At 37.6% G+C, this 27716-nt stretch overlaps 1 protein-coding gene across 4 annotated transcripts in view; it reads left to right on the top strand.

The window, feature by feature from the left end:
• LOC138757083 (SWI/SNF-related matrix-associated actin-dependent regulator of chromatin subfamily E member 1-related-like) overlaps positions 1–23305 on the top strand; it is a 38235-nt gene extending 14930 nt beyond the window's left edge. For 2 of the 4 annotated variants that reach the window (XM_069923835.1, XM_069923825.1), the window contains exons 4-10: positions 4417–4623; positions 6047–6167; positions 6412–6449; positions 6996–7074; positions 9138–9353; positions 16634–16769; positions 19425–23305. In XM_069923835.1, the coding sequence (XP_069779936.1) occupies positions 4417–4623; positions 6047–6167; positions 6412–6449; positions 6996–7074; positions 9138–9353; positions 16634–16769; positions 19425–19548 (921 nt within the window). In that variant the 3' untranslated portion in view covers positions 19549–23305. Of the gene's footprint in view, positions 1–4416; positions 4624–6046; positions 6168–6411; positions 6450–6995; positions 7075–9137; positions 9354–16633; positions 16770–16905; positions 18612–18704 lie in introns of those variants that run through there. The other 2 variants (XM_069923854.1, XM_069923844.1) reach the window with 2 other exon arrangements.
• The last annotated feature ends 4411 nt before the right edge of the window (positions 23306–27716 follow it).

Raw genomic sequence — 27716 nt, 5'->3', positions numbered from 1 at the left:
TCATGTCTCCAGAATGGAGGACCATCGCCTTCCCAAGATCGTGTTATATGGCGAGCTCTCCACTGGCCACCGTGACAGAGGTGCACCAAAGAAAAGGTACAAGGACTGCCTAAAGAAATCTCTTGGTGCCTGCCACATTGACCACCGCCAGTGGGCTGATAACGCCTCAAACCGTGCATCTTGGCGCCTCACAGTTTGGCGGGCAGCAACCTCCTTTGAAGAAGACCGCAGAGCCCACCTCACTGACAAAAGGCAAAGGAGGAAAAACCCAACACCCAACCCCAACCAACCAATTTTCCCCTGCAACCGCTGCAATCGTGTCTGCCTGTCCCGCATCGGACTTGTCAGCCACAAACGAGCCTGCAGCTGACGTGGACTTTTTACCCCTTCCATAAATCTTCGTCCGCGAAGCCAAGCCAAAGAGAGAGACAGAATAAAAATATATCATAAAAAAAAAATTAGATCAGTTTAGGGTGTGAACTATCTCTAAAAAAAAGATATAATTAATAACAATATATGAAAAAAGAGAAAAAAAAACCCAAAAAAGAAGAAAAAACAAATCTGAATTAAAAAAAACTTTAAAAAAAACTTAAAAAAAAAACCTACAGATATAGCTAAACCACGCCGATCACTCCGATCTCATCTTACAGCCCAATTATCATACATAATTATAGAAAGAAAACAGAGCCAGATCAACTCACCACAAATGAAAATATTGAATAAATGGTCGCCAGGTTAACTCAAACTTAGAAGGGGATTCATAGACAGAGTTTCTAATTTTCTCTAAGTTTAAACATAGTATAGTTTGGGTAAACCATTGGAAAACACTGGGAGGATTAACCTCTTTCCAATTCAATAGTATAGATCTTCTAGCCATTAGTGTAAGAAAGCAATCATACGATCTGCAGGAAGAGATAAATAAGTCAAATCTATCATAGGTAATCCAAAAATTGCAGTAATGGGATGTGGTTGTAAATCAATATTCAAAACAGTAGATATAATGGAAAAAATTTCCTTCCAATAATTCTGTAAAGAGGGACAGGACCAAAACTTATGTGTAAGGGAAGCTATTTCCAGTTGACATTTATCACATATAGGATCGATATGAGAATAAAAGCGATGGAGTTTATCTTTAGATATATGAGCTCTATGAACAACTTTAAACTGTATTAGTGAATGTTTTGCTCATAGAGAAGAAGAGTTTACCAGTCGCAGAATTTTATTCCAATTTTCATTAGAAATATGAAGGTTGAGTTCTCTTTCCCAATCATTTTTAAACTTTTCAAAAGTCCCAGAATTTATTTTTGTAATTGTCATGATTTTAAAAAGCCTTTAAAGCCTATCTTGTTAAAAATAGTGTGTAATTGAGAATTTTATGGTTCAATTTGATGAAATGAGGATGATTAAATTGATGCCATAGGGCAGAATTATCCTAATGTCTCAAATCAGGGGACAAGTCTGGGCAATTAGGGTGCATTGCTCTAGCCAGCATATCCTCTTTCTCGGAATACCATGGCACTCAAGCCAAGAGAATATTCCCAAAATCAAAATTGTATGTGTTCTTTCAATGCAGCTATAACATTCCCACACTCATTATAAATTGTCGGTTCAACTTTACAATGCCCGCTATAAATCGTGCAAGTTCTTTCAATGCTGCTGTTACATTCCCATGCTCACTATAACATTCCCATGCTTGCTATAAATTGCAGGTGTGACTTTCCCACGCCAGCTATCAATTCAATTCAATTCTGCACGTTCTTTCAACATGTAAAAAAAAATTCTCGTATAGCACGCATGTATATAATGTGGGGGAGGGGAGGTACGTGGTTTGGAAAGTCAAAGTCTAGAAAAGCATTAGTGATACGAAACTCAAAAGTACAGTACAACTCCGATTTTCCAAAATGGTCAGAACCAAGCCCATTTCGGATAAATGTTTTTTTTGGGGGAACTGGTCATTTAAAAAAAAAACAGACCAGTAGCAGTAGCAAATCACTTGTAGCAGTGTTTAAACAACAACAAACAATGAGGAAAGGCTTTTCAAGCATTAAAAATAATGTTTAATTCTCACCAAAAAAAATGGTGGCTACCACCGATCTCTGACATCTCCCCAATGAGGCCCTGCTCATGCTGGGAGCCTGATGGTCCCGCTCTTACCCGAGAGCTTGAGGTTCCCGCTGTCAGGGCTGCTGCTACCGCCACTGGGAACCCAAAGTCCCTGGTCAGTTCGGCTCCGAAAAAATTTTGGATAAATTAGGATTTTGGATATCCTCGTTTATCCGAAATTTTAAATATTTTTCAGATAACTGAGGATTTTGGAGAATCTGATTTTGGATGATCGGTGTTGTACTGTACTTTTTTTTAAAGAAATATATGGGTTAGCACAACATCGAGGGCTGAAGGGCCTGTACTGTGCTGTAGTGTTCTATGTAGAACAAAAATATTCAATAATAATGTGGAAAGAAAGAGTTCTTAATTGAGTCTCTGAATGTTGTTTAGTCTCATGGTGGAGGGGTAAGAACTGTTCCAGAACCTGGTAGTACGAGTCTTGTGGTGCTTGTATCTCTTTTCCAGATGGCAGCAGCAAGAACGGGACATATCCTGGGTGGTATGGATTGCTGCTGCTCTCCGATGGCAACGTTCCATATACATTTTCTCGATGGTGTGGAAATCCTGCAGCTATATTCCATTATTCTATGAACTCAGTGGGTTAGACAGCTTCTGTGGAGGCAAATGAAATGTTCAGTGTTTCACGTTGAGCCCCTGCATCAAGATTGTGATTATAGGGGAAAGATAGCCAGTGCAATAAAGTGAGAGGGTGAATTGAGAAAGGGTAAGGTAGGTAATGTGGAGGAGAGAGGTATTGGGTGGGGGAGGAGGAGAAGTGGGTGCTTAGACCAAGTAGAAAGAAACCCATGTGGGTAGGTGCATTGATGGGTGAGGGAAGAGAACAATAACAGATACAGGTTGGGTTTTGGGGGAAGGATAGGTTGAACAAATGAATGGCAGATAAAATTTAACTTGGACAAGTGAGAAATAATGAATTTTGGGAAGTTAAGCCAGGGCAGGACATGTAGAGTGAATGGAAGGGCCATGTGGAGCATTATTGAGCAGAGAGACATTGGTATACATAATTTCCCTGAAAAATGGGAATGCGGGTATGCATATTGTATGAATGTCTTCATTGGCTGAGACATTGAATACAAGGGTTGGGATATCACATTGCAGGTGTACACAATATTAGTGAGGTGGCCTTTGGAGCATTATGTGCAGTTCTGAACACTACTACAGGAAGGACATGTTTAAGCTAGAGTGGGTGGAGAAAAGATTCACAAAGAAGACTTTGAAGAATGGAGAAACTAGATCTGTTTCTCATGGACGGGGTGACGAAAACTAGGGACCATTGGTTAAGGTGCGAATGAGATGGTTTAAAGGAGATACAAAGGGTAATTTTTATACTCAACGAATAATTAAAATCTGGAATAAGCTGCCAGAAACATTGATAGACAATATGAAGCTTTTTGAATGGTACTTGAATGATCGGGCGTATAGGGATACAAATTAACGTAGGCAAGGGAATTCATTTATATTAATCCTCCTCAAATTATGTGAATTTACCTCTGCATTCTCTTTGATGCAGGAAGAGACCCTAATGGAGACAATTCTCCCTGTCCATCCCTTGATTTATCAACTGAGTCATGTGATTGTTTAGTTTTAAATCTTAAGTGAACAAGCATGATGGCTAAGGTCCCAGGGTTTAATGAGAGACTTGAGCCATAATGTATTACCATGTGTATATGATACACTGGTTCATTTAAACAGCCAGGATTTATTTTCCACCGTATTGTAAAGTTAAAAACTTGTGTTGCTTGTTTTGAAATGATGCAGAGAGAACTCATCGTTCTATCAGTTTTTTTTTTACGTGGAGTTTATATTTCAGAGAGTCTTGATGGCTTTAAATGGCACTATTATGAATTCAATGGAATATTTTAAAAATCCTTTCCCTTAATTTAATGCTGGGAAGTTTTTGGACATTTTTTCTCTGTTGTGAATGTTAAGCAAGTGGAGTACAGAAATTGTAAATTATTTTAGGCTGTGACAGGGATTTAAAAGTTTGGCACAGTGTTTTCACTCACTCTTTTGAGATGTTCTGAGAATGGAGCTTGAACAGCTACTGGGACAGTAGTACTAGGCAAATTGCCAGCCTTTGTATGATTAATATTATCAATGTGGGTAAAAATATATAATGAAGGCCTGTCAGCCTTGTTATTATTACCATGCTTTTGTTGAAATATTTGAAAATGTGCTGTTAATAGGTATGATTTTATTGAAAGTTTGAGTCATATCCCAGTTCTGTAAGTATTTGATTTCAAATTTTATGCTGGCTGTTCAGCTGTTTTTTTATATTTGTATCAACAGCATGTGACCAAGAAACGAGGCTGGCCGAAGGGAAAAAAGCGCAAAAAGAGTTTACCCAATGGACCAAAAGCTCCACTGACAGGGTATATGCGATTTTTGAATGAACGCCGTGAACAGTTACGGGCACAGCAACCAGATTTACCTTTTCCAGAAATCACCAAGATGTTGGGTAGTGAATGGAGCAAACTCCCTCCTGAAGACAAACAGGTTTGGTGTCTTCCATAATCTGTTTATTACAATAAATATCGGAAAGCCTGTCAGGCATTGTGTCTCTATTAATCCCAACAAGTTATTTTGTTCAACTAACCAAGTGAGTTAATGAAGATGGTGCAGCAGATAAATATAATTGTCATGCCAGACTTATTTTTAAAAATTGATATTTTCCCCTAATCTAACCTTAATTTAAAAAAAAAAAATGAGAGGTAGAGCATGGTAACAGTCCCTTCTGGCCCATGAGCCTGAGCTGCCCGAATACACCCAGATCACTACTTCATTTAGTCAATTGTTGGTACCATTTCTTCCCTTTTTATTTAATTCTTTTTTTGATGGGGGGGGGGAAATCATGGTGTTGTTTGCAAGACCTGCATGTAATGCCCATTCTTATTTGTCTTTGAGAAGATGGGGTGAGCAGATTTCTTGAACAACTGCACTCCTTGTGAAGGTGCTCCAACAGTGCCATTGAGTGGGGCTTTCCAATATTCAGTGAAATACAGGGCTAGTAATCCAGCAGCAAAGGATCCATTTAAAAAAAAATTGAGTGGTGAGGAATCCACAGCTGGTGGTGTTCCTATACACCTGCTGATTTGAACACAGCAGCGAACAAAACAGTTTACTGTGCCTTTTCATGGTGTGGAATTGTATGTCAGTCAGACTATACAGGGTGGCAGATTTCTCTCTGGATGGATATTTTTGAACTGACAACTTAGATTTTGTACTGATCGTCACTAAGATTACTTAATATTTTTTCAAAATTATCTGCGTTTAAATTTCACAGCTGCTGATTTCAATTCTCTGGATTGTTAATCCAGGAATTTGGATTTATAGCCCTGTTATGTACTCACTCTGCTGGCATTGGGCACATCCAGGATTGCCTCTGGATCTCACTCTGCTCCTTTCAACCCAGTTCCTGCACTTCCTTTAAACTCACCTACCATGGCCATGCTCAATTTAAACCATGTTTTCAAACTTTTAAATATTACCAAATGTATTGTTTCTGAAATATTTAGGAACATTTTGGGGTGTTTAGAAGATTCAAGTTTCGCAGTTATAGTTAAGTTTGACCACTGTCAATATTCTTTTTTCTGAAGGGGCTAGTTTTGTTTATCCCATGTGATGCCCCTTTTAAATCTGAATAATACTACAATGCACAAGACCTCACTGAAGAAGAATCTTCCAGTGTTTTTCTATGTATGCGCTGGAAGGAATGCTCAAGGTAATTGCAATTTTTTATTGGGTTTAGCAGTGAGCGAGCAGAGCTTGCTGCCGACTGCAAAATCTGAGCCATTATTTTGAGATGATTCATCTTTCTTGAATGTTGGTCTGCGTAATCATGTGCCCTTCAAACGAATGAATTACTTATGATTCCCCTTCCATCATTTATGTTTAAGGATGTGAATTATTCCTTTTTAAGTGCTATCTTGATGAAGCTGAACGGGCAAAGCAACAATACTTAAAAGAACTGCAGGAATATCAGCGAACTGAAGCGTACAAAATGAGCAAAATTGCAACCCAGGAAAAGAAGCTAAGGAAAGGTAGGCCTGTTATTTCACATAATTAATACAGTGTGCTCGCTACAAAATATTTACTTAGTTTAAGAATTGGATTATTAGTGGAAAACTAAAATTAGATGTTTATCGATTTGTATCTTTTCATTGCACGTCAGATTGCAAAGAAAATAAAACTAAGGTACAGTAAGACGCAGGTGGAAATTTTACTGATTAGTGCTTTTCCACAACTCTGTTTTTCTCAATTAATTATTCTCTGCTTTCTTTTTAGAAACCACTCACTCGTTGTCAAATGGCATGCATACTGAGGTAAGAGCATCTGAAATGCTACTCAGTATTAAAATAAATGGCACAGTGGGATTATTTTCAAAAAAGTTCAGCTTTATCTAAAACCTCTTCATTATAGTTGAATATTTTGTTTGCATTAAAATCAGTCTTCAGCTTTCTTAATTATGTTAGCTGTGTGCACAGCAGTTGTTTCTATGGAATGCATAACAATTGACCATGCGTGCATGAAAGCCTAGTGGCTCTATATCACAGAGCCAGAGAGGAATGGTCCAAACAGGCATATCTAGGTGTCTTTGTTAATAGATAAAATTGTAATGTTTCATAAAGGGTGTGAATATAGAGACCATCAGTGATCATGAAGTAAGCGAAAACAACTGTACTGCAGTTGAAGCCTCCTTTTACCAGATGTTATTGCACCAGAAGTATATGAAACAAAAAACATAAAGTGATTTAGGCTTTTGTTTAGTTTTTCTTAGCTGAACAAATCAAGAAAATTCAGTACATTTTATAGGCTTTTTTTTTAAAAGACACTCGTCCTTTACTCTGTCTACTATTTTATTTTCTTAGAAGAACAACGATCAGCACGGGAAAATGTCTCTGTTCAATATTCCAATATTTACTGAAGAATTTCTTGACCATAACAAAGGTAGGGAATTAACAATAATTTTATGGTTAAATATTTGATCCAAAACACCCAATGTTGAATTTATATCGATGTTCCGTAAAAATGTAATAACATTTTAGCATAATAGGTACCGAGCAAAGGGAATAGGGTGGAAAAAAAAAAGGTGCACTTTAAGGATGGTTTTAAACACTGAATGGAAGCTGGAGATTTGGAAGTTGAGTGATGGAATTAGGATATAGAACTGGATTTCAATGGCTGAAGTGTCTGTGAATTTTGGAATCACAGTAGGAGCTTAATTTAAGAGGAACAGAGGTGGAAATAAGGCATAGATATAGGACAGAGAAGATTTGTGATCCTGAATATATTAAGGCAATGAAAGAATTTCAATGTCTTGGTTTGAATCTTAAGGCAATAGGGAAGCTGTGGACAAATGCAAGTCTGTGAAAACATGATGCAAGATTTCTGTAAGATGTATGGATACAGCTCTTTATTTATCGAAATAGTATCCTCGCAAATCACATAAAGAAGTACGATGTGTATCTGTAAGATGTCCTTAATTATGAGGAATTCCAAAAGAGCATGATGTGCCTAGTGGTCTTGATGCATCAAATGGTTATTGTGCCGTTGAACAATATTTTAAATGACTTAGAGGGTGCTATAAATTGTTGAAATTTCATTTGTTTGAGCTGTTTGCAAATATAATTCTAACAATTAAAATGCATTTATGACATGTTCCATGAAGATTCATTGAGATATTATTATGAAACTGATGGGTTAGATGCTACGGGAGAGTTGTTGGTAATTAAGAATTACCATTGTACTGGAAATATTAGCTAATGAAAATTATTTGCATGAAATATGGAATGTTTAAAAAAATTAAGCAGATGTAAAACAAAGAAGCTACTGATGCGCCTTTATCTTAAATCACACAGTGCTTATGGCAAATGAACAAAGGCTACTTAATATGCTGATCAAAACGACGAACTTTGGTATTGTATAATTAACAAAGGTATAAACAAAAAATAAACCTAATAAATATAACACCATCAAGATATGCTTATTATCTATTGTCTGAAATTGAAGCAACCTTTTTGCTGAGTTGAAAAATAATCAGATAAAGTAGGTGATCGGTATCATGGGGATGGAAAATTAATGGATTGAATGCCCCGCAACTGATCATTTATATTAAAGCTGTTCAAAGTGACGACAGTGATAATAAATGAAGCAGGAAGACATGCAAGTGGGTGAAATCATGTCAAAGTAATTGCAGAAGAACAGGAAAAGGACCATTGGAGAATAATTTAAAAGGGGGAAAAAAATTGTGGACATTCAAAATAAACAAAAGATCTGTTGGTTTCAAGAAGATATAAACATTCCCAGCTAAAAGCCTGGCTTAAAATCCTACTGTCACAAATAAGGTTTGATGAACCAGGGCCACCTGGCATTACAATCCAGACACTATCTACCCCAGTAAGAGAACCAAACATGTCAATAACTGTCCATTTCAAACTGTACAGAGAAGTGAGATGAAAAGTCACTTGAAGATTGCATTGAGCTGGTCAGGAAAGTGTGAAAGAGACTGTCAACTAAGAGCGGAGGTGGGCGAATGTGGAAAATAAGCCTCTGAGCCACAGAATAAATAATGTTTCTTTTTATTAAAAAATCTATCTTAAGATGATGATTGGGAATTTCTCAATTTTGGATGTAGCCATGCATTTTCAATTCATTTCTATTATGCAGAATTAATAATCAAGTTCTCACACATCGTAATCCTGGACATTTTTTTTCCTATACATCTCAGCAAATGACTAGCCAGTTGTGATCATAATGTCAAATGAAAATACAAGATATTGGAAGTGCTAATTTTGCTCAATGACATTTCATCAGAACTCCCTGATAAAATATCTTTGTTCTTAAAAAAAAAAATTAAATTGTTCTTCTCACACTTGCAAACAGAAGGGAGGTATTTGGGAAAATGTACTTTTCTCTCTATGCTTTTATTTTTGAGACTCTTCAATGTTAAGGAAAGCATACCTTGAAAAGCAAATGAAAAATGCTGTATTTTTTTAAACAATATTTTACAGCTCGAGAAGCAGAGTTGAGGAAGTTACGAAAGACTAATATCGAATATGAAGAGCAAAATGCAGTCTTGCAAAAGCACATTGATAACATGAGAAGTGCGAAAGAGAAACTAGAGGAGGAGCTCACTGAAGAACAGAACCAAAATGCAAATCTACACAAACATCTCGACAATTTACGGCAAATGTTAACAACTACTTTCATTGATGTCTCACTACCAGGTCAGACGAATATGTTGTTAAAGTCAAATTACCCATCCAGCCATCACACATTTTCAGTCTATGATTGGTAACTGGAAATTCAGTGACCTCGTTTGATGTAGTAGTTGGTTTTGTTTAATACGTAGAAATGTGAGTTCAGGAACAGAAAACCTTTTTTAATTAAATGCCACAATTCATGTGCCTGACAGTATAGTAAATCAAAACCTGTACAGAGAAAGGATTTGTTTAAAGCATATGATTGTGTGTGGGTGATACAAGTACTTTGGTACTTTGAAAAGGAAATCCGATAACGTAAAAATACTGAGATTTAAACAGTTTCTTCTTGCAGGACACAATCATCAAGTTGACAAACTTGTTCGTTGTCATTTTTAATATACAAATGTTCTGCTTGTATTGAGCTCATGATGTAGATTTTAATTTCTGCATATAGCCATGAATTTTCCATTTGTTTCCGTTACATAAGATTAAACATCTGATTCAAATAAGAATTGAATAATTCATAGTGAACTGGAGTAGACTTTGAATTGCTAAACACAAACTGAAGTCCATAAACATTTATTTGGAGTAATGCAAAACTAGACCTAACTACAACAAGCAGGATAAAAAGACTTTAAATCATCACAGACTTTGGTTAAGCTGCATTCAGAGTACAATGTGCAATGCTTCGTATTGCAGGAAGGATGATAAGGTTTTGGAAAGGGCTAAAGAAGAAATTTATCAGGAAGCTGCCTGAATTAGAGGGTGTGAACTATAAAACCATAAGACCCTAGAGCAGAATTAAGCAATTCAGTAGATCAAGTCTGTCTCGCCATTCAAATGGCTGAGGTGTTTTTCTTTTCAACCCCATTCTCCTGTCTTCTCATAATCTTTGACACCCTTACTAATGATGAACCTATCAACCTCTGGTTAAATACACCCAATGACTTGGCCTACACAGCTGTCTTGGCAACCAATTCCACAGATTCACCACCCTCTACTCAAGAGGTCAGGCAAAGTTGTTTTCTGTGGAGCATCAGAGGCTGAGGGAAGACCTGATAGATGTTCATAAAATTATGACAGGCACAGATAGGGTAGACATTACAAATCCTTTACCCAAGATCAAAAAAAAAAGTCAAATACTGCAGAACGTTCATTTAAGGTGAGTTGGGGGTGGAAGCTTAAAGAAATTAGCAGATTTTTGTTTTTAAACACATTGGTAGCTCCCTGGTGAAGTAGACATGATCACAGCATTTAAGATGCTTTTGAATAAACATAATAATATGCAGGGAATAGAGGGATAAGTATTCTATACAAGCAGCAGGAATTTCATTTAGTTTGGCATCATGTTGTTCACCACAATTATGGGTCGTAATGCCTGTTGCTGTGCTATGTTCTATGATTTTACTCCATGGGGGCCTTTGATATTGCAAAACAAAGGAAATAAAGAAATACAGTATACCCGCTAATATCTGCCACCTAGGGGCATTGATAGATGCCGGATAAGTGTATTTTCCGGTTGCTTGAGACACTCTTACAATATCTAATACACCTGTTTTAAAAATAAACAGTTTAAAAGACAAAAATACTAAGCTGTAGTTAAACTTCACTTGCATGAATATATAAACCTTGAAGCATTTTACTTTATTTTCAGTTACATTCTTTGAAAATATTTTACCGTTGCTGCATTGGCAGGTTCCTCCCCTCCATAGAACCGCCTGAAAGATGAACAATAATATTATAGATAATTCACTCCCCCAAGTTTAGAGATAAAGCCTCTAACCGGGGCGACTCTTGCTAAGTTAGGATAAGGAGAGACTTTGAGAGTCACCCCAATGGCGAGCAACTATCAACCAGCACTTCATCTTTGCCAATGCCATTTTGCTGTTTCACACAACTTTATTCAAACATGCTATGAACAAAACACAACCAAGCCACTCTGGTGGGTGAATGTTTGCACCCATCTTCACCAAAGGTGTTGCTTTAGAGAACATTTACTTTTACACTTTTAAACTTGCATTTTTTTTAACGTATTACTTTATTCTTATTTATTTTAATTTTTAAAAATTATTTTCCTCTTTTTTTTGCTGGGTGCTTGAGGCTGCCAGTTGCTTGAATTCTGGATACCAGTCTATACTTTCCTGATTGTATAGCTTAATTATGAAAATAAGAATATTTTGCAAATATGTTACAGGCAGTCCCCAGGTTATGAACGAGTTCCATTAAGCCAAATTTGTAAGTAAGGTGGAACAGGTATTTATGGTTCTTATTTAGCGTTCATAAGTTAACATTATGCATGTGCACCAATTGGGGGTAGAATGCGCACAATGTGCATGTCCATTTGTAAGTACGAGTTGTTCATAATTCGGACGTTCATAACCTGAGGACAGAAATGTGTAATTCAATAGCATCTTTAACCAATCGCCTCTCAAGGCACTTTAATGGGACATAATCTAGTAAAACTTAAATAGATGCAAAGGTGAGGGTTTGACAGCAGATGATTTGTGGTGGGATATAAAGGGTGCTTTATGGAGTATATGGAATCCATATTTATTCAAAGGGTTTGCTCAATTCCAAATCTGGTTCAGCTTGAGACAAAGAAAGAAATTGAATCTTGTTGCAAGGAAACTAAGATGTAGTGGGAACCTAAATCAATGGCGTAGACCTTCCACAACTGGGACAGCCAGAAAGGCTGTCACAACACTATTGCAGTGCCAGCAACCTTAGTTTGAATCTGTTGCTCTCTGTAAGGAGCTTGTATGTTCTCCCCATGTCCGTTTAGGTTTCCTCCCACTCTCCAAAAACATTACAGGGTGTGTATGTCAATTGGTATATTTGGATGGTACGGGCTTATATGCTGCAAGGACCTGCTACCATACAGTTTGAGGGATGTCTGGGAACTGGACTGTTCTATTACTCCCAGCCTGGTCCACAGCACAGTCTTGTGCTTGGACTCTGATTACCAGCACAACAACCAGGATCAGGGCAGCTTAGAGACAGCTGGAGTGACAAGAATGTCATTGGTACTGGTGAGGTCCCAGATCTCATCAGAACATTTTGCTTGTTGCCTTCTTATTAATGTTCTCAATTGAAGAAGTTTTGTTGTAATGGAATAATGTAAGACGAGCAATGAAAATGTTGATGGGGTAAAGCTAATTATCAACATTCTGTAATTAAACTAGAGCAAAGTTGTTTGTCATGGGAGTCATATCCATGATGGTCACTATTTCCTGAATGAAATAAAAGAAATAGAAGGGGGGAGGGGGGGGGGAATTGGTTCTCCATGCCTATTTAGCTATCCATTAAAATTATTCAGATTTATTGTCAGAGTACCTACATGACATTACATAAAACCCTGAGATTCTTTTTCCTGCGGGCCAGGCAGAATTACCACTATTGGTAATGCAAAAAAGACATACACAATGTACACATGTAAACAAATAAACAAATGTGCTATATAGAGAGGAGGGAAAAAAAGCAATCAATAAAAGTGCACAAGTAAGACTCCTTAAATGAGTCCCTGATTGAGTTTGTTGTTTAGGAGTCTAATGGTGGAGGGTGTTTTGGGAAGGGTTGTGGCTGTCATGTGACAGCACTGCCCCCTATCTAGTCAGAGAACACACCAGCTGCCAATCAAGGCATGGTTCCGCCCCACCCATTAGTGCACATCTTGTCGTTGGACCCATATAAATGACCTCGACTGGATTCTCCGGCTTGCCTGTACTTGGCCTTGGGCTATTGGAATTCGATTAACCTTCCTGGCACTGAGGCATAGGCTCCTGCTAATGACCTGGGCTTGTCCCTCCAGCACTATAAAGGTGCCATGTGTTCGCAGATTTAGGCAAATTCTTGCAATGATCAGCAAGAGCCACGCTCATGATTATTCTGAGTGATTCTCCTAATTAGTGCTGTTGATTTGGAAAGCAGTTTTACACTTTGTGAAACATGATCTTTATTAAATTCAAGATGTTTTAGATGATTTGAAAACCTGTCCTGAGGAACTGTCCCAGCACCTGAAATTGAAAATCTTTAGAAATAGTTGAAGTAAACAGAAAGAGGGTAAGAGTAGGCCATTTGACTCATGCCTCCTGCAGTATTCATCACATTCATGGCTGATCATCTACTCGCTTAATTATTTATGGAGAGTTTTCAAATTATGGTTTTCATTACCAGTTTCAAGAAAGCAACATTTAATATAATTTTTAACTGAGAACAGCCACAAAATTGTTCTTCTAGGCTTGATATTTGCAAGCATAAAGTAAAGGAGTGAGTTTCCATTTATTCCATTGGAAAATGTGAGTAGGAAGGAAATTAGCAATTGCTTGTAAACTGCTAAAAGTAAATGCTGAAGTTCCTTTTAATATTGCCATCCTCTTATTTATCCCAAGATTAACCTAGTCCTTGTAGGATTCTCCACCAGCAATCTTTGCTTACAATTTAACTTTTAAAAAGGGTTGGAGGCTTTTTGTTTAACCATGCAAAATGTTAGAAATCTAGTGCAGTTTCTGAGATAATTTCCACTAAATTGGCATTAAAATTGATGTGTATAATTATTGAAGAAAGGACAGAGAAACTGGATAACCCAGAATATTCTGTATAATATTGATTTATTATGGTGCTAGAATTGACTCAAATTTTGTCTGGTCAAATTGTAATTAATATGGACTGACAAAGGACAGATCATAACGGACAAATTCAGAAAAATTTTGAAGAGTTGGTTTGTGTAATGGAAATGAGAGTGTCTTCTTCTAATGTTGTCCATTTTCATTTATTCATTTTCGGGATTGGGGCAATGTTAGTAAGATCTGGTTTTGTTACCTGTTCTTGAGATGTGGTAAGTTGCAGTCCTTTTTATGAATATATTTCCCAAGCACTGCTAGGTAAGGAGTTCCAGGGTTTATACCCAGTGATGATTTAAGATCATTTCCATGTCAGGGAATGTGTGATTTTTGAGGTGCTGAATTTGTCCTCTCGTAAAAGGTGGCAGGTTTTAAAAGGTGTTTTGGAGTAAACGGAGCATTGTCATTTGTACACACAAGGAAGTGTGTATTACTGGGGGAAGTGTGACAGTCAAGCAGGCTGCTTTTTCCTACATGGTGTCTAAAGCTCTCTCAATGTTGTTGCAACTCCCTCACACAGGCAAGTGGAAATATTCCATCATGCTCCTGACATGCCTTCTAGATGGTGGAAAGGCTTTAAGGTGTCTGATGAATCAGTTGAAATGCAGTTGGTCTGGCTGTGCTTTTGGTCATGTTGACTCCCATGATATGGCTGGTGGAAGACTTGGTAGTGCCATTCAATGGCATTATCAATTTGGGCAATTGTCAAGTGGGTGCCGTTGTTATCACTGTTGGAAAAAATTGGCTCAAGGCACCGCTATTCTGGACTAAGCAACTCCACAGTAATCAGCTGGTGTGTGTCTTTTCCAAAAGCTTTTGGTTTTGTATCCTCACCATTCTTTGATGTAGAGTGAATAAAATTGACTGCAGACTGGTTTCTTGGTGGGCATCTTGGGAGGAAGATGAGATGGATTGTCCATTCATGCTTCTGCCTTGTGTTGGCACTTCTGTTCTATAATTCAACATGTCGAGGATGGGAAGGAACGCAGACAACCCCTCGTTAGTCAACTAGTTAATTGTGTACCACCTTCCAACTCCATGTGGCTCAACTGCAGAACTTCAGTCTGAGCTGTTGTTTTGATGATCACTTAGCTCTGGGTATTTCATGCTGTTTTTCCTGTTGCATACTGGTGTATTCTTGTACTGCAGTTTCACTAGGCTGGCATCGTGGCACTTTTAGATATGCCTGGTACTGCTCCCTTTGTATTAGGGTTGATCTCCTCATTTAAATATGGACTAGCATAATAAAGGGTATCCTGGATCATGAGGTTTCAGGTGGAAATGGTGTACACTTCTCCTGCCCAGTTTTGATCACACTGGGTGAATGGTAAAAGCCAAGCAAAATTAATGGGAATGTTGGGGAGGGGAATAAAATGGTATTAGAGTTGGACTGATAAAAATATGTGCTTCACAGCTGGCAGGCATTGACTTGCTTGTTTTCTTGCTGTATCTTTTTATGCCTGATCTTCTTGCATCTTCAGGGAGATCAACTGCAATGAACAACCCTTCATTGCCTTCTCAGCCACACCATCAATAGGTTGTGTCATTTGGTTTTTCTTGGTCTCTACCCTAACACAAAGATTCTCTTTGATTCCATCCCTCCTCCTCTCTGCCTTCTCTTTGTCACTTTAAAAACTGTTTACTAATTTTTTTTGTAAATTCTTAGAAAGGGTCACCAAACATAAATTTTAATGTTATTTTTCTCTCCACAAATGCACAATACTGGTACTCGTAGCTATTTTTGTTCAATTTTCCTTACAAAAATTAAGTACTTGAATGCCTTTTGGAGCTTGTTACAAATGACCAAGCATGTATAATGGTTATTCGATTGCTCGGTTAACCATAATTGGATAGCCACTGAGATGCCTATTTTTCTGAAAACAAGTATCGTTGAATACTTGTACATTAAAATCATTGTCAAGAGAACAACTGTCATGGTTTGTAGGTACAGGACATATTTTGTCATAATTTACAAATTATTCTAACTTGAATTAGGTTTGCCTTGATCAGATAGATTAGAATTAGTACACTGAATCTATCAAAAACAAATGGTCAGTTCACAAGGCAAATTCATTTCAGCAAATGAATCACGTATTAAACATGTCAAATGCTAGTTTTGTGATCTTGTGAGTAAAACGTAATTGGGGGAGCAGCACCTTATTTTCCATCTGGGCACTCTCCAACCTGATGGCATGAACATTGACCTCCATTTTTTGCTAGCCTTCTCCCCATTCTCCCCCATCCCTTCTTTCCTCCAGCTCTCCACTCCTCCCCTTGTTTGTTGGTGTGCCCTCCCTCCCTCATCCACCTATTACCTCCTAGCTGTGGGACAGTGGTTCTCCCCCTGCCCCTACCCCCCCCACCATTTTGTTTGGATGTCTACCTTCATTTTGCTTATACCTTGATGAAGGGCTGTATCTTTATCTTTGCTATATAAAGGACACTGTTTGACCTGCTGAGTTTCTCCAGCGTCGTGTTTTTACTTTTGTAATCTTGTGATAGCTTTACTTTTTAACCAAATGCGATCATCAATTTAAATTTCAAACCAATTGTTGAATGCTAAAATTTTATTCATAGCAAAAGATACAGGAAGGCTGGAAAACCGTTGAGAAAAGCTATACCAAGCATGTTTTTCAGGAAACAAAAAAGCAATACATTAATTTTTCTTTTTTTCTAAATCCTTAGGAAGTGGAGAAAGTGTGACACTGGACACAGTTGATTCCTATATGACAAAACTGCACAGTATCATAGACAATAACCCTCAGCAGAATGAAAAGCTTGTGAAGAGGGTGCAAGAGATGGTCAGCTGTCTAGACAGAAGGTAATTATATGTAGGCATGAAAAGTAAAACTTAAATCATGTTCCCCATATTTATACAATTTACACTGAACTGCAAACTGTGTTTGAGCATCAACTTTAAAAAAAAATGCTAAATTCCATTATCTTTACATTTTTAGGCACTTAATATGTTTCCACTTATTCTTCCAACATCAGCATATAGAAGTTTACTGAGGAAGTTCATGTCTTTTTGATCAAAAACATATATGCATCCTTCGAAAGCTACATATCACTCTTCATTCAGAGAGTTAATTCCTCCAGTAGACAGGCCCGAGGGAAAATGTGATGCCCATAAATTCTTTTTATCACTTTTAGAAAATGCATTGTGAGATCTCTGTGAATTTGAAATTTAATTATTGCCACATGCCTATTTTGAATACTGTGTCAAATATCTAAAATTGGATTTTTGTTCAAAATAAGGTGTAGTGTTTATGCCTTTGCTGTCTATAAAACCTTTGAATACCTATGACAGGAGAGACTTTTTTCCTAAGTAATGAACTGCTTTAAAAAGTAATCTGCATAATGGTCTTGCATGTTGACAGATTATTGTAGTAGAAACAAAAGATAATGCTAGTCTTAACAATTAAATAGCTGATTTTTTCTCTAAAATATCTCCATACCATAAAGTAATTTATGCAGCTTGTAATTGTTTAATGCATAATTGATGCGCAAGATCTCTAGATTCAATTTATTGTCATGTAATAAAGACAGTGCAATATTACACAAAATTCTTTGCGTCTGCTATAAGGCAGACAAATTTGCCATCAGCACAAATTGCCTGAAGTGCCTCTTACAATCAAAGAGAAGCAAAGAGTCCCCTCAGACTCACTGTGTATCAATGGATATGCCTCCAGTGCTCCTGCAGACCCTGAAGCCACACAGACTCCAGTCCAAACTATCAGCAGCCTGAGCTCCAGATCCGAACCCCTGATGTGATCAGTAATCCTTTAGCGCTGGATCCTTCTCACATCCAAGTTCCAATACCTGGTACCTCTTCAGCCAGTCTCCACCACTCCATAGCCCGGTGTTAATCTCTCAACTGCAGTTGCCAGCAGCCCACAGTCTGCATGAGTTCCTCGCCTTGAGCTACCTACAACCTACCTCCTATGTGTTCTTCAACCTCCAAGTCCCTCACTGGTTTGCCATGGTCACTGTCCTGTGGGTCATCTCTGCTCTCCTTCTCAGTGGGGGTAGGGGAGGGGGTAGTCTCCATGTTTTCTGGTGCCCTGTGACAGTCCTTTGCTTCCCTTAAATCTACAACCCCTTGTGGCTGCTGCCGATAATAGGCACTGCCATCTTGGGCGCAGACCCCACAGATGCAGGATTTTTAAATAAAACCACCTGTTTAAAGCCTGTATGGAGCATACATCAGTAGGACTCGGCAGTTGGACATTGTGGAAGCACTGCGACTCCGCTCCACGTTCTCTACAGGTCTGTGTGAAAAGTGTCTGAAATGTCTGTTTTTAGTTTCTATTCTATTATGTTATGAACCATTGCAAAACCAATATAAAAACACAGTTTTGGTATTACCTAAAAGTTAATTATTTTGTGGGAAGCTGTGTAGCTCCAAAACATTTAGTAAGAGCTTCTCAATCTTTAGCAGTGCTGTTAGATTGGTATTTCCAGTGTTGCAAGTAAGAGTTTTGGCACCTTGTACTTCGTTAAGCCTTCTCACAACTAGAAAGTTTTACTTGGTTAATTATTTCATTTCTTTTCATTTTGTGTTGGGTCTGTCAATATGATCTTCCCTGAAGCCATTATTAATTTTGTTGGATAGATGCATTTAATGTATTCATCCCCTAGGGTTTTATTCTACCCATGGAAATTACTGGTAATTTTTTTTTTAATTAAATTGATTTACATTTTGATTTAATTGTCATATATTATGAATTATCCAAGTTGTATTTTCTTATTTTAGTGATGGACCTTAAAACACCAGGAACTTCTTCGCTGAATACAGTTCACAGATAGCCACGTTAGCTGAAATTGCAAGCTGCTTTATCTTTTTAAACTTTATACAGTGTGCTGTTACTCTGTGAGAAGAGGGTAGAATTGTTGTTTTGGAGTTCAGCCCAATAAAACAGCCCAACATTTAACATCATTCAAGCTTAAAGTAAGCTATATTAATGGAACAACTGACTTCACACTAAATACTTTTCAGAAGAAAGCTTGAGGATTAATTAAAAGAAGCAAATAGGACTATTTGTTGAAGTTACTGAAAACAATTAACTGTTACATATAAAACTCTTTTTGTCAACTATGGCATCATGCAGGTTGTGACCTCCGAGTTGATTTTCTAGTTTTTATTAACTTTTATAATTAGCATGTCTTTGTCCATGCACACTATAGATTTAGAAACTACATTGAAAAGTTTACTGCCATTTTGTTATGATTAAATTATGTTTGTATTCACATTTTGTAGACAAATGTAAAATACTATGTTAGTAAAGGAAGCTACAAAGTCTGGTTTGAAAACAGCCATGAGTGGAGGGTTGTAGGCACTGCCATTTCCACTTCATTATAGTCTGGTTTATACCCAGTAAATATAAGCTAATGATGAGTTAACTCTTGGAGTTGACCACAGAGAAAAAATTTTGGTAAGATGAAATTCATCACAAATTTGCTTCTTTAAATTTAGGAAATACAGTAAAAGACCTAAAATCTGGACTGCTCAGGGATTGGGTTGGTCTGGATTTTTGGATTCTCAGTCATTACTTTTAAAATTCAAATTTAAGGAGAATAAAGAAGAGATGAACAGGTAAATTTTGATATTTTATTAATGAAACTTTGTTTGCATATAAAATACAAAAAAAAAATTCGTTCATTTCTGTGACTTCTGTGCATCTATAGCGCTTACGCACTCACAAGCACACAAAAGCCCGCTGAATTAAAAAATGTTTGAGAGTTTTGGTGGTCTGGATTACTGCCATCTGGATATTTGGACTTTTACTGTATGTGGGGTTACTTTGTTTCTTGATTCAAGCCAAAGATTTAAGCTTTTGGCTTGAATTAGTTTTTCTTTAGTGAACATGATTTGTTTTTCTTCATGGTATACAATATGTGGGGTATTACTTTTAGAAAGTTTCAAGTTTTAGATTGTTTTACGAAGTGGTATCAACTTGATCTGGAGTGCTTATCAGTATTATTGGCATTCTGCTATCATGAAGTAATAAGAACCATACCTTGGTTTAACAGAGAGCTTTTAATTAAATGAACCTCACTAGTCCAGTTCAGTGATTGGTCCCGAATCAGCAAGATGCTGTTACAAAGAAAGTTCTACTGTATATTGTTTGGTGGGCAAATTATTTCAGTTTCAGGGTTCAATGTTATATTCCTTAAACCAGTAGTACATTTGGAAGTGGTTATAAAATAGAGAGAGGACAAAATTCCAAAGAATGTACATTCTGAATCTTTGAGATGTGTTTTTATCCATTGGATATTATCAGATTGCTGTTATTCAATGTAATTAATCAGCCACATGTTCAAGTTTGGCTGAAAGGAAGAAGTCTTTTCTAAATTGTTCAACATAGCCAGATTAACTTAGAATGACAAATTACAGTGAAAAGAACTAAAAAAAAAAATTTATGTCAGAGTTTGGACCTGATGCCTTTTTCCAGCTGGTGCAGTGTACAAATTCAACATTACTTCGACTTTTTTACACTAAATTACATATATTTCACTGGCACCCAAAATTATAATGGTCTATTTTAGCTTTTCACATGTTTCTTTTAAAATCTGTGTTCCTAGTTTTTTTGTGTGAAATGAGAAATTATCCTCAATGTTTGGGTTTAAAATATGAACTGAGAGTCCCAATGCTCTATTGCTCTACAGCATGGAAACAAACCCAGAGGCCCCACCTATCTATCTAGACTGGTCCCATTTGCATGCATTTGGCCCAAATCTCCCTCAAACCTTTCCTATCCATTTAAATTTCTTTTTTTTTAATGGTGTAATTGTAACCCTCAATTTTCTTCTGGGAGCTCATTCTATACAGACACCATTGGCTGTGTGTATATATATATATATATATATATTATATATATATATTATATAAAAACTTGCCCTTCAGGTTGCTTTTCCTCCTTACTTTAATCTGCTTTGGATTCCTTTACCCCTGGGGAAAAGACTGACCATTCACCTTAACTATTCCCTCTTGATTTTGTATTCCTCTATAAGGCTAACCCTCCGCCTCCTATGTTCCAGGGAAAAATGGCCAAGCTTATGTAGCCTTTCCTTGCAGCTTAAATCCTCCAGTCATGCTCATATCCTTAAGAATCTTTTCTCTTTGCCCAGCTATAGGAAAATGTCATTAAGCTGGGCAATGAGAGCTGCTACACAATATAAATGTGATCTTCACCAACATCACAGTATCAGAATGGATAAGATGGATTTGGAGAAACTGAGATTGGAATGGAGTACTGACAGGATGCAGGGCAGGAAGTTTAGTCAGATAGAAGTAAGTGTCTGATGGCTTAGAATGGTATCAGTATATCAAGTTAAGATTTTCTCTCCCATATTTCCATTTTGAACCAGTCAGATCATTACCATTATAAAAGATCGCTTGTACAGTATATCCAAATATGTTTGTGAAAGGAAGTGAGGTGGGATGGGTAGGGACATATTTTAAAGAATAGCAAAGGCAACTACTCTCAAAAACAATATTTAATGCACTCAGAACATCTATAAAAATAAAAAAAAATCCAGTTAATAATCCTCTATCAGAAATAGAAAACATTTTTCATATGTTTATATACAAAATTAAAGGGAAGGTTGTGATAGGATTAAAATCAGGAATTTTAATGACAAAGCTGGTGGTGAAACGATCTGAACATAGAAGATTAGGGATTATGAATAAAAGAAAGTTGTATCTTGGGGAAGTGAAATCTTAAATTGCCAGATGAAGGAAAAAAGACAAGTGCTGGAACACGCAAAACAAAACTGGATTGTCCGAGAATGTGAAATTGTTGAATTCAGTGTTGAGTGAAGAAACTGGTAACGTGCCTTCACTGAGGTTTCTCGAAGTGCTTCTTCCTTGAGTTTACACTGAGCTTCTGTGGAGCAGGCTGATCTTTAAGAAAGGATGGAGTAGAGAATTGAAGTCGTAAGCAATCAAAAGCTTAGGTTGACATTTCAGAACGAAACAAAATATGATCTGCAAATCAGTCACTCAATCTGTTTGGTTTCACTGGTCTATTTTCTCTCCTGTTCTGAAGGTAGGTAATTGAACCTAGCTTGCTGCCGTTACTCTCTCCAAAATTGCTGACTGTTGAGCCTCTCCAGCATGTGATTTTTGTTTCAAATTCCCAGCTTTTTTTTAAACTTTAAAATTATCTATATGCTGGGAGTTATAAACGGAACTGAAAGACTTAAACGTAAATCCATAATGTGCAGAAATGCGTCAAAGTTACACAAGACAGGGTCTCTAACAAGTTTCTATTCTCTTACTTCAGCCTGCAAATGTTAACTCACCAGCAGCTCTATTATTGAGTTCAGGTGCTTACTGTATAGTTCAGCATTACAAGTCAACCTTCAGATAAATAGAGTCCCCTTTTTCAGCCTCATGATTTTTTATATATTAGGCATACAAATTGATGCCTCCTCTCCCCACCCCCCCCCCCCCCCCCAAATTTTCTGCAAGGAACGTGCCAGAGACTGATGTCCAGCTTTCCTGCCACAACCCAATCACCAAGTAAAAAATCTGCAAATTATGCAGGCAAGTTTAAAAAAAAAAGGTTTTAAAAAAAACCTTTGCCTCTGGCCAGAAAGATGCCAAACAGTGCTGGATCCACTGCATCGGAGTCAGTGTCTCCATTCTCAACTTTGGGTGCAGTGCCATCCACATTGAAGAAATTGCCTCACTGCCCAAATTTGCTTGGTGCTGGAACCATGGCTACTTGTCGGCTCCTGAGCAGGAGCGGGGACCTCGTGCTCTACAATTGTAAAACGTCTGGGGCTGTTATGGCGATGCCCAGTGGTGGGGAGCATCAGCGGTGAAGAGATGCTTCCAGGGCTGTCTAATATGCCGAATCTACATCAGTTTTTATTTTACTTGAATTTAAGATCTCATTTTTGTATAAGTTGACCTCTAATTTTTTTTGAGGGTTTCAATACATGACTTATACACTGAAATATATGGTATTTTCTTTTCCTGCATAATATTTTTATATTCAAGTGTATATCTCCACAAATACTGGTTTTCCCCTTCAATCAGCAGCAAGTTGCATTATGCATTTTCTTGGAATTTTTGCAAGTCATTTTTCCTTGTGTTTCTGTTTAAATATATAAACTATGAGGAAGCCTTGGCTGTGTAGCAAAAGAAAATTGTGACAGTATAATCTTTGGGATTAGTTGTATAACTTCAAAGATACCTTATCTTACGTTTTTATTAAATACCATTAAGTTTTGTGACTAGATGTACTGCTCAGATTGTATTGTGTTAGATTAATTCCATTTCACTAATTTCTTTTCCCTCATCATACGTCTTGTTATTCAGATTAAAAACCTGTTTATATCTTCAAACTTTGTATGTTAACTTTATTATGTAGTTCAGTCTGTTGATAAAATGTAGCAATTGGTTTATAACACATGCAATAAACATCTGATACTGTTTTGCCATCTTATTTTTTTAAAGGAACACCAAAACTACAGAGCAAAAAAAAATATAATTTTTGAAAGAAAGAAATGTTTGTTAGATCAATGCATAAATGATCAATGAGTAGAATATCTCATCTGAATTTGGTTTGGTTTGATTTGTTCTGGTAAATTTGATTTTTCTGAATTAAGGTGGTAAAGCTGGGAAGAACTTTTTGCTTGCTGTGCAGAATTTCTTGGGTTTTCTTTCTTTGCGTTTAAATGTTATGTAGTTTTATTTAGAACATATTCAAGAGATCAGAAACTGGCCCTTCGACCAATCAAGTCATTGCCACCTATTTATACTTATCCTGCATTGATCCTTGTATATTTATCACATTGCTATTAACTCCCTTTTGCTCCCTCCCCACCCGTTATTCCCTGAATATTTTGCCTTTCATCTATACACTGCACATCTTTGGGATGACAAGGAGAATGGAGCACCTAGAGAAACTTGTGCAGTCACAGGGAGATCATGCAAACTCCATATAGATGGCACTTAAAATCTGGATTATCAAAATGATTGTAATTATCAACCTTGTATAATTTTTCAATAATATTTAAATTTGTGAATTACAAAAAAAATGTATTTAATTTTAATTTAACACATTTGGCTTCTGGATAGCACCATTGTCTTACGTAGCACTAAGTGATAATAAAAGCTTTTCAAATTTAATATAAATCAATTTAACAAATTAAATAATATTAAAACATGGGAATCTCGGTTCTTCCAGAGGCATATGGGAGAGTCCATTCTCTTTAATGGACTGCTGAGTTAGCATCCTGCTGGGACTACAGTATTATAATAATAATAGAACTGCTCTTCTCAGAAAGATAGAGAACAGCTGAGGCTTTTTCTTCAGATCACAGTGAATTGACAGGTACTAGAAAAGGAAAGGAGATTTGGCTGAAGTTGATTCCCTATGACCAAATAACCTGTTTATACTAAAATCACATGATGAAAAAAATAACTCAGCAAAGTGATTCAAAGAGGATAGAACTGATGTCTAAGGATCACAATGGATACAAAGAACTAATTGGGAAAATATATTTTATCATAAAATGTCCTTGTCAAAAGGATTTAGATGATCTCGGCAGTGGACCAAGAAATGGCTGATGGAATTTAACTTGGACAGGTACAAGGTGTTGCATTTGGTAGTTTAATCAGGAGGGTATTAATGCCAAAACAGTAGAGCACTGGAGAGAGTTGTAGAAGAGAGAGCTATAGGGGTAAAGGCGCATAGTTCCTGAAACTCATGACACAGGTGGACAGAGTGATGAAGAAGTAATTGGCACATAAGCTTTCATCAGTCAGGGCATTGAGTACAGGAGTAGGGATGTTGCAACTATGCATACTAGTGAAACTACATTTGGCGTATTATGCTCAGGTCTGTTCATCTGGCTATATGAAAGATTTCATTGAGCAAGAAAGGATTCACAGGGATGTTACTGGGGCTGGAGGACTTTAGTTATTAAGAATGTTTTTCCCTGGAAGTTTAGAGGCTGAGTTGTAATGTTATAAAGGCTTGTAAAATCATGAGGGGCATAGATAAGGTAAATTGTTACAGTCTGAAAGGATAGGGGAATCTAAAATGAGAGGGGATATGTTTAAACCGGGCCCAAGGGAAAACTTTTGTAGGTATAACTGCCAGAGAAAATGGTAAATGCAGGTAACAATTACAACTCTTAAAAGGCATTTAGACATCCATGGGTAGGAAAAGTTCAGAAAGATATTGCATCCAGTTCTGGTTACCTCTTTACAGAAAAGATGTAGAAGCTACACAGAGGTTGCAGAGAAGATTTTCTCTGGAGCAGCAAAAGTGAGCAGTGATTTGAGAGAGGTATACAAGATTATCAGGGGCTAAGATAGGATGGACATCCAGTACCTTTGTGCTGGGGTGACAATAGCAAATACCAGAGGATATCTATTTAAGATGAGTGGAGGAATCTTTAGGGGAGATGTCAGAGGAAAGGTTTTTTTTAAAGAGTGTAGTGGGTGCCTGGATTGCTTTGCTAAGGATGGTTCTGGAGGCATTGTACAACAATCTATTTCTTCCCTACTTTGCACCATAACCCTCTGTTTCTTGCATTAGATTGTTATGGACAAGGTTTACATGAGTTAGCATTACATTGTGGACTGAAAGTCCTGTACTGTGGTATTAGGCTGACACAGACCAGATGCAGTCAAATAGGACTAGCTTGGATTGGCAACTTGGTTAGCTTGGACAAGTTGGGATAAAGGGCTGGTTTCAGAGCTGGATAACTCTCTCCTATTGCAGAAAGCCAACCAACTGGGATATAATTTTTAGTCAATGAGGTCAAGAATGCCCTCTCCAACCAGATGGCTTTAACATAATCTTCTCCAATTTCTATTAGGCCCCTTCTTTGTCTCTCTCCCTATTCCCTTCTCTCCTTTCCTCTAGCTCCCCAATCCCTTGTCTCTCCATTCAAACAGCTACCCCCTTCCCCAATCACCTCACCTTTTTTTTAATCTTCTGCCCTCCCACCTATATCCACATAAACGCTTGCTTACCAGCATGTACTCCTCCCCCTGCCCCTTCTTTTCCTCTCCCTATCTTTTTATTCAGACACCTGGTTACTTTTTGCACACATGGTGTGTGCAAAGCGCTCAGGCTCAAAATGTTGGTTATCTTTACTTCCTATAGATGCTGCATGGCCTGTTGAGTTTCTCCAGCACTCTTGTGTACTTCAATACAATCACAACTTCTGCAGAATCCCCCTGTAACTTGCCCTGTAAGGATTCTATTCCTTTCAATTCCTCTGTCTCCATCGCATCTTCTCTCAGGATGAAGTCTTCTATTCCAGATCATCTGAGCTGTGCTCCTTCAAAAACAGGGCTCCTCTCTAACACCATTGACTCAGCCGTTACTGGCATCACCTCCATTTTCCACACATCTCGCTGGCTCCATCTGCTCCTAGACTCAACAAGGACAGGATTCCCCTTGTCCTCACCTTCCATCCTACCAGGCTCCCCATCTAACATATCCTCTGCAATTTCCGTCACCTTCAACATTATCCCACCACCAGACAGATCTTTCCCTCTCTGCCTTCTGCAGGCACCCACCCTCTGTGACTACCTCATCCACTCATCCCTTCCCATTAATCACCCTTTTGGGACATTCCCTGTGACTGCAGGAAGTGCCATACCACCTCCCTCATCACCATTTGAAGACTCAAATAGTCCTGTTAACTGAAGCAACACTTCACTTGTGAATTTACAGGGGTCATCTACCATATCCAGTGCACCCATTGTGGCCTTCTCTACATTGGAATGACTGGACGCAGACTGGGATATCATTTAGTTGAGTACCTTAGCTCTGTCCACATCAATGACAGGGATCTCACTGTGGCAAACTATTTCAATTCTGCACCCTGCTCCCATGCTGACATGTCTATCCATGTTCTCAGGTACTGTTAAACCAAAACCACCCATAAAATGGAGGAGCAGCACCTAATATTCAGTATAGGCATTCTCCAACTGGATGGCATTAACATCTACCTCATTTCCAATAAATCACTCTCCTTTCTCTCTCTTCCTTATCCCAATGTCTCCTTTCCCATTCAGAGAACTATCCCGTACCCTATCATTTATCACCATTTTTCTCTTGTTCTTTCCCACCCATATCTGCCTGTAACCATCTCCCTGTGTGCCCAACCCCCCATCCCCCCAATCATTTTATTCAGGCACCTGTCTGCTTTTTTTCTCATCCCTTGTTGAAGGGATCCAGCCTGAAATGGTTATTGTTATCTTTGCTAGACAAAGAATATGATGTGATTTGCTGAGTTTCTCCAGCATTTTTGTGTAAACTACAAGCACAGTCTATACAGACTTGTTTAACTCCAAATAGTTATTGCCTTGAATGACAACAGTCTATATTAGCTTCATAAATGAGTGCTAGCCATCTTTGTCATGAAGCCAAATGAACTTACACCACCAAAGGAAAGCACATGAATGTGATGTTTCTTCTATTTGGATAAGAAACTTGGGTTCTTTTTATTACATATTTTATTATCAACTCACAGCCTCGTGGGACACATCCATTTTGTGCATCTAACCCGAGGTGGGACCCTCTGTCTCTGATGCCCTCTAGTGGTCAGGAGGATCATCAACTCCCAATCTCCACATCCCCTTTCCTTAAGATGTTGAATCTTGCTACATTACATGGTAAATTAGTATTAATTTCAATTAAAGGTTAAAAACAAACATAAACACAAACAGCACAGACTTTTTAAGTGTGCAGTTCTTTTTCTTTTCGAGATTCAACCTGTCAGATGCTTC

This window comes from Narcine bancroftii, chromosome 1 (genome assembly GCF_036971445.1).
Source record: "Narcine bancroftii isolate sNarBan1 chromosome 1, sNarBan1.hap1, whole genome shotgun sequence".
In the NCBI taxonomy this organism is placed as follows: domain Eukaryota; kingdom Metazoa; phylum Chordata; class Chondrichthyes; order Torpediniformes; family Narcinidae; genus Narcine; species Narcine bancroftii.
This window is presented reverse-complemented; position numbering and strand designations above follow the sequence as displayed.